At 52.5% G+C, this 19,468-nt stretch overlaps 1 protein-coding gene and 1 long non-coding RNA gene across 2 annotated transcripts; one reads left to right on the top strand and one right to left on the bottom strand.

Moving 5' to 3' along the window:
* Positions 1–9,467: 9,467 nt before the first annotated feature.
* LOC143841651 (uncharacterized) lies at positions 9,468–16,852 on the bottom strand. The gene is made up of 3 exons (XR_013232745.1): positions 16,724–16,852; positions 10,511–10,634; positions 9,468–9,565 (listed from the first exon to the last, which is right to left on the bottom strand). It is a non-coding gene; the product is annotated as an uncharacterized LOC143841651 (long non-coding RNA).
* On the top strand, positions 15,533–18,885 carry NHLH2 (nescient helix-loop-helix 2). Its single transcript, XM_077346276.1, has 2 exons — positions 15,533–15,906; positions 17,222–18,885. The coding sequence occupies exon 2, from the start codon at positions 17,222–17,224 to the stop codon at positions 17,588–17,590; it is 369 nt and encodes a 122-aa protein (XP_077202391.1). The 5' UTR covers positions 15,533–15,906; the 3' UTR covers positions 17,591–18,885.
* The last annotated feature ends 583 nt before the right edge of the window (positions 18,886–19,468 follow it).

Raw genomic sequence — 19,468 nt, 5'->3', positions numbered from 1 at the left:
AGTTGATGGACCTCCAGAGGAACTGGTTGGCTGCTGTGTGAGACAGGAGGCTGCACTAGATGGGCCATTGGCCTGACCCAACAGGGCTCTTCTGATGTTCTTAGGAAGGCCTTGGCTTAGGATGCTTAGGGCTGATCCTGCGTTGAGCAGGGGGTTGGACTAGATGGCCTGTATGGACCCTTCCAACTCTATGATTCTATGATTCTATGTATTAAAGGGTTGCGGCATTAGGAAGATTGAGAACCACTGCCTTAAATGAACATGGGGAACCTTGTCAAAAGCCTTACTGAAATCCAGGTAAACAACATCCACTGAATTTCCACATTCTAGTAAGTGTGTAACTTGGTCAAAGAAGGAAACTAGGTTGTTTGTGTTTTTGGATCTACAAGGACCTTGTAATGTGTGGACTGGCTCTCTGTCCAACCGTCCCCATCCATCTGACAAGTTTAGAAAGCCCTCCCCTAGCCCTTGACTCAGCACAGTGATTGGAGGAAATGCTTATTGTCTGCAGAACTGCTAATTGGGATGATCCCGTTTGAGGTGAGCATGGGTTAACTGTTCTAATTGGATAAGGTCCCTGGCAGATGCAGACCGGCCAAACACTTCAATGACCTGGGGGAACAGAACCCAAAAAGACAGTGTGAGAAAATGGGAACCGAACCAAAGGGTGGCTGCATGCGCTATTGTTGCCATGCCAAAAATAATATTTGCATGTGTCTCCTTCCCTTCCTTACCAAATACAGAGAGTAATTTCATTCAGATCGGCTACCCTTTCAAGCTTAACAAACAGGCTGTATTTAGTTTGAATTCTGAGTAATTGTGGCCTGAATACGGATCATTCCCTGAAGGGGCTTAGAGATGGCACTAAAGGGAGTGGAAACATTGAACAGCAAAATGGGAACGAAGTGTGCAGATGTGCAAACCCTGAGATTTTGACGAGGGACTTGATTCAAGAAAGAGGAGGGATTTTCTACACAAGACAGGACAGTTTAATGGCACGTTACATGGGCTGAGGATCAGCAGGGATATGTTGCTGGACTTCATAGTTCTTGACTGGCGGAGAGAAAATCACGGAGCCTTTTGAACTCACCTGCTCATTAGACATGATTTGGTCAACACTTTTAACCCGGTTCTGCAGAAAGTGAAGCAGAAGGGGGCCCACCAGGGATTCATTCATTCATTCATTCATTCATTCATTCATTCATTCATTCATTCATTCATTCATTTGATGTCCTGACTGCCCCTCTCAACAGAGCCAACTCAGGGCAGTGTCAGGGGCCAGGCGGCTGAAACCCTGTCTGACTTGGAAGATGAGGCAAATCGCCAAGGCTTACCCCGATCAGCCCCCGAGCCTCAGCCGCTGCCCACAGCCTCAGGCTCCAAGGCCCCAGAGCCTGAACCAGAACCCAGTCCAAGTACCCAGCACCTCCGGCCTCTGGACACCAACCCTGTTGCTGAAGCCCCAGCAGCAGCTGGCTGCCCTCCCTGTCTTCAGAGAGCTTCATGTGGGCCACTGGGATGGCCTCAAGCAGTAGAGTCCAGGGGCACCTTGAAGACCGACAGACTTTAATTCTGGGTGTTAACTCCATGGGTACCAATATGGATGCCCACATGGGAAGTGATTGGAGCTCTTTATTGTGACCCCAGCATGGTACACAAAGAAGCAAACTGAACCAAAAGCCCCCGCCCCAAAACATCCCAACCTATATATATATACAACCAAACAATGGATCTTCCCACCAATGCGTGTGGTTGGTCAGTTTCAGCTTAACTAACTGAATCCCGCAGACAGGATCTAGCGGCACATTGGCCAGTTACATTGTAAGTTATGATCCTGCCTCAGACCTCAAGCTCAGTCTTTGTCAGGTCTCCGGACCCAACACCGGGTGAGCTTATACCCAGAATTAAACTCTGTTGATCTTCAAGCTGCCCCGGACTCAAACTTTGTTCTAGCCAATTTAGTTATATATAAAACTGGAAACTGCAAGCACTGGCCTGACTGGGGTGGTGGCAGAGTGCAGAGGCTGCTCTGAGGGCCACTGACCCTTGGATCAACCTGTGCGCACCAGCGTCACCCGGGTCGGGGCAGCACATGGTGTTTGTGGGTAGTGCCAAGGCTGTCCCTGAGCCACTGCTTCCCTTCTGGAGGTCGGCCAGTGGAGTGGAAGACATTGGGGGGGGGGGGAGGCAGCCTGGGGCAGGACAGACTACTTGACTGGCCATTCGAAGGATGGGTGGCCAATCAGATAGGCTATAAGTCGTCCTTTTACAACTTTGATTTGTGCGTGTGTTTGTATGTATAGTGCATAGCGTGCATAGTGTGTTCAGCGCTTCTCATTCTTATCTGGGTACAACTTCTTCCTTCCCCCATCCTTCTACTTACCCTCCAACAGAAAGCAGAGCCAGACTTTTGGTCAGAGAGAGAGAGAGAGAGAGAGAGAGAGAGAGAGAGACCTTGCAGTGCCAGAGCTCAAAGTAGAACTGCCTCTTTCCTTTTTGTGCACTATCATCTTCTACAAGCTCAGTGGACCAGTGGATCCCCATCCTTTCTGTATTTGAAATTCTAACAGACACCAAGGGGGGGGGAGAGTACACAGTGAACCGTAGCAACGTCAAACAGATCTGTGCAGGCACAAATTTGTTATAAAAATAAAATCAAACTTTACTCTTTGAGAAAGCCCCATTGAGTCTACAGCCCAGGGATCCCCAAGCAGGGGTCCACAGGAGCCCTGAAGAGGGTCCATGGGAGCTCTGATGTGGTATTGGATGGTCTAGGCTGTCTTCTCGGCTCCTACTCTTCTTTCTGGCCTACATGAAGCAGAGCCGCCATAGTAGTAGCAAAGGCTGGGTGAGGGAGCAAAAGGGCACAGGTAGTGATGTCACTTTTTGGGGTGTGGCAGGGGGCATGGCCAGCTGACGTCACTTCCAGGGCTCCCCAAAGACTGAACCATTATTTCAGGGGCTCCTCTGCAGTCAAAATGTTGAGAAAGGCCTTTCAAAGTCCCAGCAGCCAGATCCTATAATGTGGCCAACTGTGTACAATGTTGCAGCAAAATAATCAAGACTTAAGGGATGTTGCAACATACAGACTTAGACAACGTTGCAGCAAGCAAGGACTGGTGCACTTTTTGTTTCAAATTCAGTATGCATGAGGTGACAATGAACTTGTCTTGCTATTGTATACAACACTGAGTCATGACAACATATTAACACAAATCAAACTCACACATGAGACATGCAGGAGATTAACAAAGCTGTAACGTTGAAAGCTGTAGACTCAACAGTACTTTCTCAGAGAGAAAAGTTTGATTTTTGTTCTATAGTGTATTGGTGCCTACACGGTTTCTCCTACCCATCCCCAACACTATTTTCATTCATTCATTCATTCATTCATTCATTCATTCATTCATTCATTCATTCATTCATTCATTCATTCATTCATTCATTCATATACAGCCCTCCTACAAGGACTTACCATAACTATGGTTCATGCCCTTCTCATTTGATGTCTTGTTTCTTTTTTAAACAATAAATCCAATCTGTGGTTTTTAAAAGTTAAAACCGAAACCTGTTTGGAAAAGTGGATTCATGACGTCACAGAAACAAGGCAATCAGTGCTAGGTGCAACTGGTTTTTACTGCAGACGAGCAGAATTGCTGGCTCCTGAGCTGGATCCCATAAAAAAGACTGTGAGCATCTTCCAGGAACCCTTTCTGTAGAACAAATACAGGCACAACTGGGATCATGCTAGGGCAGGGGTGGCTGCAGTTTGGTCACCCCTGTGCAAGGGTATGCTTCCCAAAGTGTGTAGCTTCTCTGGTTGTTAGTTACAGTGTTAAGGTGCTAGGGCCACTGTAGTAGAAAGTACCACAATTGTAGACAGATGTCAGCAGGCAAAGCAAGGATGGTGAGAAAGGACAAGTCCCAGCAAGTGGGACGAGGAACATACTAAACTCGATGTGAATGCTAAGCCCATTTTTGAACGCTGGTCCTCAGCAAAAGCAGCTGGAATGCAGATGGTATCGTGGCATGGAATGCCTACAAACAGCTGTTCATTTTCCTTCCAACTGTTTTTTAAAAAACTGCAAGCAAAAGTAATTGTTTTAATCTTAGATCAAAACAGCCAAGAAGATTTCCAACTGCTGGGATAGCTGTGATCAGGAACGGAGGGAGCTGCTATGAGAAGAGGCAACTCAGCCGTCTTTCAGACTGCCCTAATGTTCTGTTTGCGTTTCCCCATGTTACTGCCGCCCCCCCCCCACCCCCCATGTCTGGACAACTTTCTTAACATCCCCATGCTGTCCTGATTCTACCTCGCTTTCTCCCCTATTATTTCCTAAACTAGTTTTTTACGTACTTTCTCCCCTATCTTTAACCGCTCCTGTGGTATTAAATAAAAGGGTAAGGCCACCTGGGGAGGAGTTAGGGCGGGCCCCGTCCAGGATAAAAACTCAGAGGGCCCAATCAGGAGCCGCAAAGTGGCTCCTGATTGGCCCCTCCGAGTGTCCATCCAGGGCCAAGCAGCCAATGGAAAGGCACGCAAAGCGCCTTCCAATTGGCCCCTCAGCAGGACAGACCAAAATTCCATTCACCCAGCCCAGTCTGGCTGCCAGTCTGCTCCTGACCAGCAAAGGGAGAGGAGGTCAGTAGGGCTGCCAAGGGGGATGAGAACACAGGCTGCGCCAGCCCTTTTCACCCCAAGGCTGTCCTAACTGTCAAGTCCAATTGTAAATTGCCTCTGAACCCTGACCGAGCTGGCAGGAGGCTGCAGAGTGCTCCCCCTCCCCCCCTTCAGGCCTACTGCGAAGGAACCTCTGACAGCCCCTGACTGAGGGGAGGGAGGCCTTTCCAAGAGCAACGCAGGGGAGCCTGAGGGCCTTCCTTTTGAGGGGGGGGGGACTATCCCCTTCTGCCAAACAGTTGCCTGACAGGGAGGCCACGGAAAAGCCCCTTCTCACTTAAAATACTGCTCTGCCCGGAGGTTAGACACAGCCAAGCCATGTGTCTTTCTTCTTTGCAACTCTCTGCAGTTTTGAGGCCACTGCACAGCGTTATTCTGCAGAGGAAACTGGCTCTTTTGTCTCCTTTTTCATCTGCACAACAACCCTGTGCAGTAGGCCTCAAGTCTTTCAATTCAACAACAACATGTGTGGGAAGCCTTAAATGTTTCTTCTCTACCACAACCCTGTCCAAAGTAGCCCTTTCTGCTTGGGGAGCTGATCTTTATACTCTGCAGGTGAGCTGTAATTCCAGGAGCTCTCCAGGCCACACCTGTAGGTTGGTTACCCCTGGGTTGGAAATATTCCTGGAGGTTTGGAGGTGCCTCAGAGTCCAGCCTTCAAATGAGCCATTTTTGCCTGCAGTTGGGAGGGAGTGGTGTAGGTGTGTCCCTCCTGGGCTATGGGCTATGGCCAGCCCTTATCAGCAACTGTTTGTATTCTGGGGCACAGACAGGCAGACCAGCATCAGTCCAGTGAGTCTGGAAAGTGCAGGAAGATCTAAATAAATATTTATTTTATCTAAATAAACATAGTAACTGAAATGACACATAGTACCTGGCAAATAACCTTGGCCTGGCAAATAAAAAAACAGTATAAAAAACCTTACTAAGGTCAAGACTGCTGTGCACAGAGAGTCTTCCTCTTAGGGTTGCCAGCTTCCCTGTGAGGCTCGCTACCCCACCTCCCTCATGGGGAGTCTGCTATGGGGAGAGAAGGGGAAGACGATTGGAAAATGCTTTGAGACACCTGAGGCCTGCTGGGTCACTGCAGCCCATTCCCAGTTCTCTCAGATCTCTCACAACCCCACATACCTCACAGGTTGACTATTGTGGAGAGACAAATGGAAAAGGTGTTTGTAAACCGCTTTGAGACTCTTTTGGGTAGTAAGCAATAGGGTACAAAAATCCGTTCTTCTAAGGAACAACCATGAAAGAAGCTTGTGGGCACATAACATTTTACCAACAGTGAAGGGAGACAGAAAGAACAGGGTGGACACCTGTGTACTGTGACTACCCCATGTGTATTAGGGCAGAGGGGCATTTCGGTGAATGTGGCCTAATTCACACAAGAAGGGAAATGACGCAGAACTGGGAGGAATTGGTTGCCATGTAATCTTCCCCTAAGAAGAGTCTCCAGTCTGATTTTCCCTTCACATATCTGAAATGCACCAGAGAGTGCTCAAAGAACTTTCCGGAGAACTTGCAGAACCCTTGTCCATCACCTTCGGGACCTCTTTAAGGACTGGAGATGTCCCGGAGGACTGGAAGAGAGCAAACGTTATTCCAATCTTCAAAAAAGGGAGGAAGGATGACCCGGGAAACTACAGACCAGTGAGTCTGACCTCTGTTGTGGGGAAGATAATGGAGCAGATATTAAAGGGAGCGATCTGCAAACATCTGGAAGACAATTTGGTGATCCAAGGAAGTCAGCATGGATTTGTCTCCAACAGGTCCTGTCAGACCAACATGGTTTCCTTTTTTGACCAAGTAACAGGTTTGCTGGATCGGGGAAATTCGGTTCATGTCGTTTACTTGGATTTTAGTAAAGCTTTTGATAAGGTTCCCCATGATGTTCTGATGGATAAATTGAAGGACTGCAATCTGGATTTTCAGATCGTTAGGTGGATAGGAAATTGGTTAGAGAACCGCACTCAAAGAGTTGTTGTCAATGGTGTTTCATCAGACTGGAGGGAGGTGAGTAGCAGGGCACCTCAGGGCTCGGGGCTCGGTCTGGTACTTTTTAACATATTTATTAATGATCTAGATGAGGGGGTGGAGGGACTACTCATCAAGTTTGCAGACGACACCAAACTGGGAGGACTGGCAAATACTCCAGAAGATAGAGACAGAGTTCAACGAGATCTCAACACAATGGAAAAATGGGCAAATGAGAACAAGATGCAATTTAATAAAGATAAGTGTAAAGTTCTGCATCTGGGTCAGAAAAATGAAAAGCATGCCTACTGGATGGGGGATATGCTTCTAGGTAACACTGTGTGTGAACGAGACCTTGGGGTACTTGTGGATTATAAGCTAAACATGAGCAGGCAGTGTGATGCAGCGGTAAAAAAGGCAAATGTCATTTTGGGCGGTATCAACAGGGGCATCACATCAAAATCACAAGATGTCATAGTCCCATTGTATACGGCACTGGTCAGACCACACCTGGAGTACTGTGTGCAGTTCTGGAGGCCTCACTTCAAGAAGGACGTAGATAAAATTGAAAGGGTACAGAGGAGAGCGACAAAGATGATCTGGGGCCAAGGGACCAAGCCCCATGAAGATAGGTTGAGGGACTTGGGAATGTTCAGCCTGGAGAAAAGGAGGTTGAGAGGGGACATGATAGCCCTCTTTAAGTATTTGAAAGGTTGTCACTTGGAGGAGGGCAGGATGCTGTTTCTGCTGGCTGCAGAGGAAAGGACACGCAGTAATGGGTTTAAACTTCAAGTACAACGATATAGGCTAGATATCAGGAAAAAGTTTTTCACAGTCCGAGTAGTTCAGCAGTGGAATAGGCTGTCTAAGGAGGTGGTGAGCTCCCCCTCACTGACAGTCTTCAAGCAAAGGCTGGATTCACACTTAGAGGCGCTCCGAGGGGCAGGCTGGTGGGAGTCTCTGGCTTTGTCTCCTCTTGCCAGATCTGGGATTGTCCTGCTACGAATGGGTCTGTCTCCCCCTCTGGCCCCGGAGCTGAAAGAAATACCCGGTTCGCGTCACAATAGGCCAAGCAGGGGTCTCCAGCGCAGGGCCCGTGAGCACCAAGGCATTCTCCATCACTCTTCCTGGTGCCTGCCGAGTATTTTTAGGGAGTGGGCAGGGCCAGGTAGATTTCATTGCAGTTTGGGTTTTTTTTTTAATTGTTTTGCCACAACTGCATAAGGACCTCCCCTGTGTGACCGTGTATCTGCACCCTCCTTTTAAAGGGGCCACCCACGATGCTGTGACAGCAGCCCAAAGCTGATCAAGGACTACAAGAGTTTGGGGGGGGGGGGCGCCCTTCTCCCAGAGAGAGGGGAGGAAAGCCAGGGAGCTGTCCAGAGTGCTAGGCAGACCCTGGCAGGCGAGGCCCAAGAGCAGAAGCCTCAGATTCAAAGAGAGCTGCAAGAGACCGCAGAGGGCCATCCAGACCAGCTCCCCACCCTCCCAGGGACTTAAAAAAACCAACACAATCCTGACAGGGGCTCATCCAGTCTCCTCCTTGGTGTTGTGGTTAAGAGTGGCCACCTGTAACCTGGTAAACTGGGTTTGATTCCCCGCTCGTCTACATGCAGCCAGATGGGTGGTCTTGTGATAGTCAAAGTCCTGTTAGAGCTGTTCTCATGGAGCAATTCTCTCAGGGCTCTCTCAACCCCACTTACCTAACAGGGTGCCTCTTGTGGGAAGAGAGGCACTGATTACAAGCCGCTTTAAGACACATGAGGCCTGCTGAGTGACTTTGGGCCAGTCACCGTTCTCTCAGGAAACAGAAGGCGAATGGAAGCCCCTTTGAGACTCCTTCGGGTAGAGAAAAGTGGCATATAAGAACCAACTCTTCTTCTTCTTCAGTAATCTCAGGGCTCTCTCAGCCTCACCCACCTCACAGGGTGTCTGTTGTGGGGAGAGGAAGGGAAGGCGAATGAAATCTGCTTGGAGACTCCTTCGGGTGGAGAAAAGTGGCATCTAAGAACCAACTCTTCTTCTTCTTCTTCTTCAGTAATATCAGAGCTCTCTCAGCCTCCCCTCCCTCACAGGGTGTCTGTTGTGGGGAGAGGAAAGAGAAGGCCAATGGAAGCCCCTTTGAGACTCCTTAATGTACATAAAAACGGGAAATAAAACCCAACTCTCCTTCCTCATGTGGTGCTTTGTAAATCTTCCAGCTACTGACTGGGGATTGCTGGGATATCCAGCATCAAAATCCGTGCTCTATTGAATAACCTTGGGCCAGATTCTTACTCTCTTCTCCCACCTCCCAGGGTTGTTGTGAGGAAGAATCATTGTAACATGTCTTCACAGCTTGGTGTCGTGGTTAAAAACAGCAGCCTCTAATCTGCAAAGCCAGGTTTGACTCCCCACTCCTTCTCCACGTGTAGCCATCTGAGTGACTTTGGGCCAATCACAGTACTGTTCTCACAGAATAGTTCTTTCAGAGATCTCTCAGCCCAATATACCTCACAGGGTGTCTGTTGTGGAGACAAGAAGGGAAATGTGTTTGTAAGCCGCTTTGAGACTCTTTTGGACAGTGAAACACAGGGTATAAAAATTATTTTTCTTCTGTCTTGAGTGCCTTGGCTGGCAGGGGACGAACTATAGAAATATACTCAGAGTTGTAAGGTACCTCCAGGGTCATCTAGTCCAACCCCTGCAGAATGCAGGAACTCACAACTAGTGTCTACCCAAAAAATATATATATTGTAACCCTAAGCGAAAACTAGATTTGACACTTCTGTTTTGTAATGTTACCCTTTTTATTTAATTTGCACATAAAAAACCTGAGCATACCGTTACTGTAGATATATCGAAACAAGCCTGAATAAGGTTATTCTTGGCTTTAGCCATCTAAGAATCTTAATTCTGTGCATGCTGGCCCTGTAGGAAGAGGAAAGGCAGGGAAATCAATGAGGTTACCACTCTTTGATCAGGTAGTGACAGACAGACAGAAAGACAGAATCATAGAATTGAAAGGGACCTCCATGATCATCTAGTCCAACCTCCTGCACAATGCAGGGAATTCACAACTACCAGCTCACCACAGTGATCCCAATTCCATTCCCCGATGATGCCCCCCCCCCCCCACACACACACACACCAAAAAAGCCAGAATCCATGGCCAGTCTGGCCTGGAAGAAATTTGCCTCCTGATCCCAAAGTGGCAATCGGCATTTTCCTGGGCATGCAAGAAAGGGCCACAAGAGCCAAGCATGGGCACAATCCCTCCTGCCCACCCACTCTCCATCTGCCTAAGTGGATGGACGGATGGATGATACAGACATACAAACCTACAGACGTACAGACAGGGGATTGTCTGTACAGACAGGCAGGCACACAGATGGATACAGAGAAAGATGGATGGATGGGCAGGCGACAAAGAGATCTGTGCCATCATCCAATTAGAGACGGTTCATCGTGGCCCGTGATACTCTTGGAAATGCTTCCAAGGAGAGGGATCGCCTGGCTGTGAGGCAGCTAATCGTATGGAAATTGGTTCTGCATAAATCCCTTTCATCTGGTGGAGGAACCGTCAGGCACCCAAGGACGGAACGTTCCCAGCGCCTGTCAAAAAGGCCTCTTGTCTCTCTCAGGATCTCGTGGCAAATGACAGCGGCACAGCCGACACCGCAAATGGAAACTGACACGGCAAACCTGCATTCCGGTTACGAAGACAACCTCCCTGTTGTGCGGTCCCGTCCCCCCCCCCCATCACCACCCTGGTCTTCTTTCGTCCTTTGTTAATGAGCCAGTTCTGTTTTGCGCTACCCTTTGAGTGTGGGCTTTTTTATGAATGAGGCCCTTTCCAAGTTCTCCTGCTCTCACCTGGAGTGGCAGCTGGCCTCCCGAGCAAAAGGGGGGCAGGTTTGAGGCTCCCAACTGGCCTCTTTTCCTTTTCGAGACATCCCCGTTTGATCAATTCCGTTCCTTTGAGGGACCAATAACAAACCTGTCAAGAACAAATGGCTCATTAGAAGTCCATCTTTCCAGGCAAGGACACCGAGGGATTAGTTGCCGCACTGTCCCCCGCTCGAGACAATTTCGCAACAGGCTCAGAAAAGCTACCGAACGAAATGAGGTAAATGTCTGGTCTGAAGCCGGGAAAGTATAGATCAGCCGTGCTCAGTGGGGGCCGCATGGCCCTGGCACATTTGAAGGGGGCCACAGACTGAAAAATGTGAGCTGGGTTGTGGGAGGCCCGGGGAACTGAACCGTTGAAATGCCCTTTCAGTCATGTATGGCATCATGAATTCCTAGTCAAGGGGCGGGGGAGAAGAATGCACATGCTTCAAGAAATCTGCCTCGCAGTCAAGAACACTCAACCAAGAGAAGCATCTGCACCACTTGTACAACATACCTATATACAAGGTATGTTGAATATAGTTAGTTCACTCTTAGCTTAGGTAGAGCTTTTGTAGCCTAGCTCATTGTACAAGTGGCCAGCCTACTGCAGGGGGGCCTGCAACCTGAGAAGAACTCCTAAAGACAGCGTAGTGTTCTCGTTAAGAGCAGCATCTTCTAATCTGGCAAGCTGGATTTGATTCCCCACCCCTTCACATGCAGCCAGCTGGGGGACCTTGGGATCATCACACCCCTGTTAGAAGCTGATCTCTCAGTGCTCTCTCAGCCTCCACTCCCTCACAGGGTGTCTGTTGTAGGGAGAGGAAGGGAAGGCAATTATAAGCCACTTTGAGACTCCTTCAGGTAGAGAAAAGCGGCATATAAGGACCAACACTTCTTCTGTTCTGGCCGAGCAGGAATATCAGGGCTCTCTCAGCCTCACCCACCTCACAGGGTGTCTGTTGTGGGGAGAGGAATGGGAAGGCGAATGGAAGCCGCTTTGAGACTCCTTTGGGTATAGAAAAGTGGCATCTAAGAACCAACTCTTCTTCTTCTTCTTCAGTAACATCAGGGCTCTCTCAGCCTCACCCACCTCACAGGTTGAGGGGAGAGGAAGGGGAAGGGGATTGTAAAATGAGGCGCAGACACCAACCTTTTCCTAAAAGAGCCATGGCCTCCTGGACTCTAGATTCTAAAGCCGCTAAACTCCTCAGAGGTCCACCACGGAGGGCCCATATCCAGCCAGTGCTGAGTCGGCTGCATTGATTGCCAGTTGAGGCCTGGATCAGGTTCAAGGTTTTGGTATTTACCTTTAAGGCCATTTGCAGTCTGGGTCCCACATATCTACGGGACTGCCTACCCTCCTATTTCCCCGGCAGGGCTCTTCACTCTGTGGGTGAAGACTTGTTGGTGATCCCTGGCCCACAAGAGGTATGCCTGGCCTCGACCTGGATCAGGGCCTGTTTGGTCCCGGCCCCCCACCTAGTGGATTGAGCTCCCGGGATCGCTGAGGGCCTAGTTGGAGCTTCCCCAGCTCCACAAGGCCTGCAAGACAGAGCTCTTCTACCAGGTCTTTGGGTGAGGCCCCCCCCCCAAATTGGCTAGAACATCTGCTACTCCCCAATTACTATCTGCTACCATCTATCCCCTGAGGCAGGGGCTTTTGGGGACGTGGCGAGGTTTTAAATGTGTAACCCACCACGAGCCAGTGGCAGGCTGTAAATCAAAACAATAACAATAACAACAACAACAATAACAATAACTGACCCCGACTTACATTATGTAATCCACCTTGAATCTAAGCAAGAAATCAGGTGATTTTTGTCCCATGCTCAACATTGTCCCCTGACATGCCCGAGAGACCAATGTCCCATTTCAGATTTTTTGGGGTCCTTGGCGTGCCTTGGATTTGATGTGTGTGCTGATTAAGCCGAGTGCCTGGCCAAGTTTGGTGTGTTCTTGTGTTTCCGTAGATGACTGGTGACAGATGTGGTGTTCGAATGAGCAATATTTGCTCGGGATCTCTGGCACCAAAGAAAATAAATTGGTGGAACCCTCTGCCCAATGAGATCAGGAGCACCCCGTGGAACCTTGAATGGTTATGCAGGGCACATCAAACACAGCTGCTGTTCCACCGAGCCTCTGGCTGAGGCCCTGAAACATCATCAGAAATGTGCTGGCTACCCTGTCCGAGTCCACTGTGTGAAAATTCACTGAGGGGCTTCTATTTATAGGGTTTCGATCAGACCAATCAGCTGGGTTACGATCAAATGTTCAACAGTTTAAATAGTTAACGATTAAATGGTCAACGATGGCAGTTACGGAGTTTGATTCGCAGAAGGAGTTGTATCTGCCATTGTGGATTCCTTCAGAAGGGTGGTCGTGTTGGTCTGAAGTAACACAACAAAATCAGAGTCCAGTAGCACCTTTAAGACCAACGAAGATTGATTCAAGGTGGAGTTTTCGAGTGCAAGCACTCTGTGCATGCACTTGAAAGCTCCCACCTTGAATCTATCTTTGTTGGTCTTAAAGGTGCTGCTGGACTCTGATTTTATAGTGGATTCCTGTTCTCTGTAAACCATTTTAAGCTGCAAGGAGGGGTGATATAAATAATGCAATCGATCAATCAATCAATAGTCCCTCCCCCTTCTTTTTCTCTCTTTCAAATCTCTACTTGCACATCTAAATGGTGTGCTTTGAAAGCTGTGATCCACCCTGAACCTGTGGGTGGACTATACATATAACAACAACAACAACAACAACAACAACAATTCAAAGACAACAAGCAGAACTACTGCCATCTCTTCTTGCAAATATGAGTGGGTGGGCGTGGGTGGGCGTGGGTGGGGAGAAATTATTCTGCAACGGAAACCTCGGGGCTACCCTCCAATTCCTCAGTGATTCTAGGAGCAAATGAAAGAGAAACCAAACAGATCCGCCAAGTGAGGCACACGACTGCCAAGACGTCTCTTTCAGGATGACGGTGGGATCTACGGGAAACATTTGGACAAGGGCCACGCGGTCCTCCTCTAGGCCAATCTAATTTCCACACAAAAACTACCCAGCAGCATCTTTACATGTCCAAGCTCCAGCTGCCCACCCTAAACAGACAACACCAGTAGAAACAGTCTTGCTCCTTTGCTTTGGTCCCCCCCTCCCCAATTAGGGCCCTCAAGATGGTGAAAGATTAAAATGATGTTCCAATCAACTTTGCAGAACTGCTCATAAACATAGACCAGATGTGGCCAAGCTGTGGCTCTCCAGTTGCCCACAGACTACAATTCCCATGGGCCTCTGCTAGCATGGTGGCAGGGGCTCATGGGAATGGTACTCCATGGACATCTGGAGAGCCACTGTTTGGCCACCCCTGCCCTATATGGTTGCCATAAGACGTCTGTAGCTGGCCAACCAAAGGGCGAGGAGCGCAACATTAGAGCAAGGACAAAGTAGAGACCCTAGAACTGGGTGGCCAAATTGTACGCATGCTGGCAGGGGCTCATGGGAATTGTAGTACATGGCCACCTGGAGAGCTACAGTTTGGTCACCCCTGAACTACAGAATACCTTATGACCAAGGATGTAATGCTAAGCAAGGCCAGCAAAAGTTTATGAAAACACGAAAGGCAGAGTGAGGGATCCCCAAAAGTGGTGGAGAAAGGACCAAAGGCCATATAGGGAAGGCACCCAACCCCCAGCACAGAGATTTCCCAAGAAAAAGCAACAATGTTGTAATAACGCAACTAAGTGCAAGTTTCCTAGGCTTTTGCCGGTTCCTCAGGGCATGTGCAGAGCTCCTTGCAGTGACAGGATGGCCAGAACTGCACCCAAATGAGCTCAAATCCGTTTGCCCCCACCGCCTTTCTCTCCCCACCACACACACAACCCTGTGAAGGAGGTGAGGCTGAGGGGGGTTGGGGCCCACCCAGCCCTTGAAGCCCAGGCTGCACAGATGCTTCGCAGGGAGTCAGAGTCTGGCCGCTACACCCACTCTCCTGGGGCCAGAGGATGTCACAACCTGCCACGTTCCTAGAATCTGGTCCAGCCGCCTCTTCCAGATCTACAAGAGCTCCCCGGTTGGAGACCTAAATCGGAAAGGGGATTCCGGACGGATGCGGAGGCACAATGCCAGAGCGGACCCTGTTTGACCAGAGTAGAGGGGCAATGCCCAGGGGCAGAAAACCAGACTCTGCAATGAAAGAAGGAGGGGGCGGGGTGTGGTTGTCAATTTATGAATGAAGTCCAATCCATCCCGGATTTCTCACAGGGAGATGCCAGACAATGATATAAGAAGTCACGTCGGATCAGACCAGTGGTCCAACGCTGTGCAGAGTCACCCAGGGGCCAAAGCCCAGGGGCCCTCATGAGGTCCCCCAGCAGGGCCAGAGCCCCAGAAGCCCTCCCACTGTTGCCCCCCCCCCTCCAAGCACTTCCAAGCACCTGGCTCATTGCCAGGGATCCACCTCTGCCCTGTTCCAACTTGCCCCCGAGGAAGCCGGCTTGGGCTGTGGGGGCTCTTCGAACCTGCTCCCTCCTAAACTCCTTTCCTCTTACTCTCTGGGAAGCCAGCCGAGACTCCAGGCTAGACTCTCACCTGCTCTCTGAAGAAAGCTCCGGGGGATGGGGGGGGACTCCTGACTCTTGGGGGTGGGGGGGGTCCACGGCCTCCAGGCACCAGAGGCAAGTCGGGGGTCCTCTGCATGCTTTCAGAGAGCGATCCTGCGGGGGGGGGGGGGGTCCAGACAAGCCAGTCTGAGAGACACGCGTGTCCTGCAAGCGCACGTGGGAACAGGCGCCCCCTCCCACCCCGCCGCCGCCGCCGCCGCCGCCGCCGCCGCCGCCGCCCCCGGTGCCAGCTGTCAGGCCCAATTAAGCGCCGGGCGTCTGGCGGGTCGTCCAATGGGAGCGCCCCGGCGGCGGCCGCCACTTGGGGGGTGCGCTGGGCTGGGCTGGGGGGGGGGAGCCTGCCCGCCTGCCGCCGCCCCCTCTATATCTTGCGGCCGCCTCGCCGGCGGAGACCCGGAGGAGCCAGGCAGGCAGGCGGGCGGTCGGGCGTCCGGGCGCGGCTCCGGGAGAAGCGGCGGCGACACAAAAGGGCCGGCGAAGCGGAGTGACTCCGGAGCGGGAAGCGGCCGGCTCGCTCCGTCCCCGGCGGCCACCGGGAGGGCCCCTCCATGGCTCCCGACGCCCACGCCGCCGCCCCAGCAAGCGGCTCGCCCGGCCGGCCGCTCCCGCCGCCCCCGAGCGCCGTCTAGCCGGGAAGCCAAGAGCCGGCGCCCCCCCCCCCCCCGCCCGCCTGCCTCCTCCGTCGCCGGCCGGCCGGCCAGATGGTGCCCCCCGGGCCCGCCCGTTGAGGCCCGGCCCCCGCCCCCGCCCCGTCGCAAGGTAGGCGCAGGCAGGCTCCCGCCGGGGGAGGACGGGAGAGCGCGCGGGGGGGCCCGGCGAGGCGGCCGGGGGGGGGGCGAGGCGGCCGGGGGGGGGGCGCCGGGCCATTGTCTGGCGCGGGGGGGGGGGCGAGGCGGACGCCGCACAGGTCGGAGCCCACACAGAAGCCGGGCTCTGGGGCGGCGGGCCCGAGCGGGCCTCCCTCCGCCTCCCTCGGGGGACCTGCTGCGCCGGGAGACTCTGCGGCTCTCCGGGGAGAGGGGGCGGCAGGAGGGACAAAGGGAAGCCACCCCGCCCCCCGCCCCTCCAGCCACGGAAGAGGCCGCCCGGCCCAGCCGCCGAGGAAGAGGACGCCGCAGGGGCAGTGGGATGGATTATTATTATTATTATTATTATTATTATTATTATTATTATTATTATTATTATTTCCGTCTGGTCTGGGAAGAAGGTCACCCTCCCAAGCGGAGCTTAGGGCTGGTCCTAAGAGCCACAATATTAAACCATCAAGAGGAGCCGGACCCTCCTGCCCCGGGACCCCCCCCCGCGCCCTAACCCTGATTAGCGTGGTTCGGATTATGGGCGCTAATAATAGTAATAATGATCAGGATGATGATGGGTTCTGCCCGGGCGAGCAGCGCCTTCAGCGGTTGGGGGTTGCGGAGAACGACAAGCGCTGCTCGGAGGGCCCCGCGCGTCTCTGGCCCGGACAGGCCGACCTCCTCCTCCTCCTCCTCCTCCTCCTCCTCGGCGGCGGCCCAGTCCCTCGGGGGGGGGCGGGGGGGGTTTCCCGGAAAGGATCGCTTCGCTTGCTGCTTACCGTCCCCGAGCTGCGTCGGAAGGGCGGCCTGGAGCCACACAGACTAATAAGATCATGATTTAGATGATGATGATCGTCCTCATTATGGATCCCCTCCGCGGCCACTCTTCCAGGCCCGCGCTCGTTTCCGTTCCGGCGGCGGCGGCGGCGGCTGTGTGGCTCCGGGACCCCCGCCCCCCCCCCCCGGCCGCCTCCTGCGAGATCTGCCGCTCTCCGTGCGGCGACCCCCCCCCCCCCCGAACCGGGCTCCAAGAAGCCGGCGGCGGGCTGGGGCTGGGCTTCCCGGCCAGGGTTTCCTGCCCGCTCGGGGCGTCCCGAAGGGCCTTGAGCCGGGCTTGGCGGCTCAGGCCTCCCCGAAGGGACGTCGGGCGGCGGGGGGAAGCGCGCGTTCGTTGGCGCCGTCGAGGGTGGGCGGTGGGCAGCGGAGGTCTTCCTGGGGCGGGGGGTGGGGGGGGGTCCCGGGGTGCCGGCGCTGACGCGGCCTTGTTGTCCCCGCAGATGATGCTGAGCCCGGAGCAGGCGGCGGACTCGGACCACCCGTCGTCGGCGCCGTCGGACCCGGAGTCGCTGGAGGCCAAGGGCCTGCGCAGCTGCTGCGCCTCGGACCTGGAGGCGCCCGACGGCGAGGGCCGCCCGCCGCAGCCGCTGAGCCGCGAGGAGAAGCGGCGCCGCCGCCGGGCCACGGCCAAGTACCGCTCGGCCCACGCCACCCGCGAGCGCATCCGCGTCGAGGCCTTCAACCTGGCCTTCGCCGAGCTCCGCAAGCTCCTGCCCACCCTGCCGCCCGACAAGAAGCTCTCCAAGATCGAGATCCTCCGCCTGGCCATCTGCTACATCTCCTATCTCAACCACGTCCTCGACGTGTAGGCCGCCCGCCCTTTTCCGCAGGCAGCCGAGCAGCTGGCCCGCCCCCGCCCCCACCCCCACCCCCACCCCCACCCCACCCCCGAGGGAGGCTGTAAGCTGGTGCCTTATAGGGCTTCCCCGAGTAGGGCCCTGCCCAAAGCAGCTTGAAAAGCCACCCGGGGGGGGGGAGGGAGGGGCTGCCTGCTTCCCCTGCCCTGCCGGGCCCTGGAGGGGTGGGGGGCAAAGAGGGGTCCCCGGCGGGGCAGGGGGGCTTCTCCTCTTTCCCTGGGCCCAGAATCCCACCGTTGTCAAGTGCTCCTTTCTTGAGATCCAAAAAGAAAAGCAACGCTCAATCTCCTTGTGACCTTAAACGCGGACCCGACCCGGGTGGGCCCTTCCGAATGGCCTGTTTGTTCTTTAAGTTAATGTAGAAGAAGTATTTATTTCATTCGATTAAGGCCTTCCGTTCCCTCCCTTGGGAGAGCGGAGGGTTTCCTTTTGTGCCAACACCGGTTCTGGGGGTAGTCGCTGTGTTTACAAGCTCTTCTTTGGGGGATCCTGCCCCTTCGACTCCAGAGGTGTGTGTCTGGGGGAAGGGGGCCCTGGCCGGGTTCTGGCGCTTCGGTCTTCGGTGCCCTGTTTTTCACGCGTGTGTTTTATAGAGTCCTTGAGAATATTCCCTCTCCCTTTGTTGTTTTTTTTTAATTTTACGTGTGGGTTCGAAATATCAGCACTTCACTCGGACATTTTGGTTTGGTTCCTTTTTTTTCTTTTTTTACAAAAAAGAAGAAGAAAATCCGTGTTATCGTTAACTCGTTCCGATCTGTAATTCTGTCTTTACAAAAGTATTTTGCAGACTATAAGGGAAGTAGTTTTGTCGGTCTGTGGGTGTGCGTGGGTGTGCGTAAGTGCGTGGTTTCTACAGACTTTTCCTTTTGGAGGGTAATACACTGAAGTAAACAGGACTACCTTTCCCTTTTGACAACCAAAAAACAACAACAACAACAACAATGTACAACCAGAAAATATTTCATGCTCTTTTTTTGTTGTTGCTGCGAATCTCTTAAAACAAAAACACGAGAGAGAAGTGTGTTTTAGAGAAAGGTTTTAAGAGAGAGAGAGAGAGAGAGAGAACACATCTGTTATCCAAAGATTTTAGTCTTTTTCAGGGTTTTTCGGTGTGCGTGTGTGGCTTTGTACGAGGCAATATTTTGTAGTGAAAAATAGAAAAAAAAATCTGGTTTCTATCCGAAGCAGTTTTCATATCTCTCATGAATGGTGCGCTGTTTTGCATATAAATAAAAGGATCCAATAAAGCTGGCTTCTCCCGTGTTCCCCTCTTTCTATCTTCCCTTAAGGTGAAACGGGGGGGGGGGGAGGGGGGGTTGTCTGGAAGCCTCTATTGGATTCAGCCCCAATGGAAAGGAATGGTGCCTGCAGATAATAAACATTTCCGGTGGTCTCCCCGTCCTGCCATTTGCCAGCCCCGCAAAACCCGATGCCATGACCCTGTGTCGGTGTGACATTTGTGCACGCACCTCCCTCGCTAAATGGCCGGCTTCCTTGGCCTTGCTGAAATCAGGTTGCTGTGGGCTGGGTTAATCTTGCTGCTGTGTTGGCCGGAGGTAGAACCCTTAAGTTCAGATCCAGGATTGCGCCTGTGGGGGTGCGCAAGGTTTTCAAGGCGAGAGAAAGCCGCCTGCCTCTGTGCTGTGGTCTCCCATCCAACTGCTAACCAGGGTTGGCCCTGCTTATGTTCCCAGACCGGAAGAGAGGAGGGTATCCTGGGCCACTTCCTCCTCCCTCTGTACATATTGTGGTATGTTTGTGCAGCTTTTTCTGATCTTTCCGAAATCTGCTTATTTTTGGGAGTGCTCACAATAAAGCTTGGGCAGCTGG

The sequence above is a fragment of the Paroedura picta genome, chromosome 7 (assembly GCF_049243985.1).
Source record: "Paroedura picta isolate Pp20150507F chromosome 7, Ppicta_v3.0, whole genome shotgun sequence".
In the NCBI taxonomy this organism is placed as follows: Eukaryota; Metazoa; Chordata; class Lepidosauria; order Squamata; family Gekkonidae; genus Paroedura; species Paroedura picta.
This window is presented reverse-complemented; position numbering and strand designations above follow the sequence as displayed.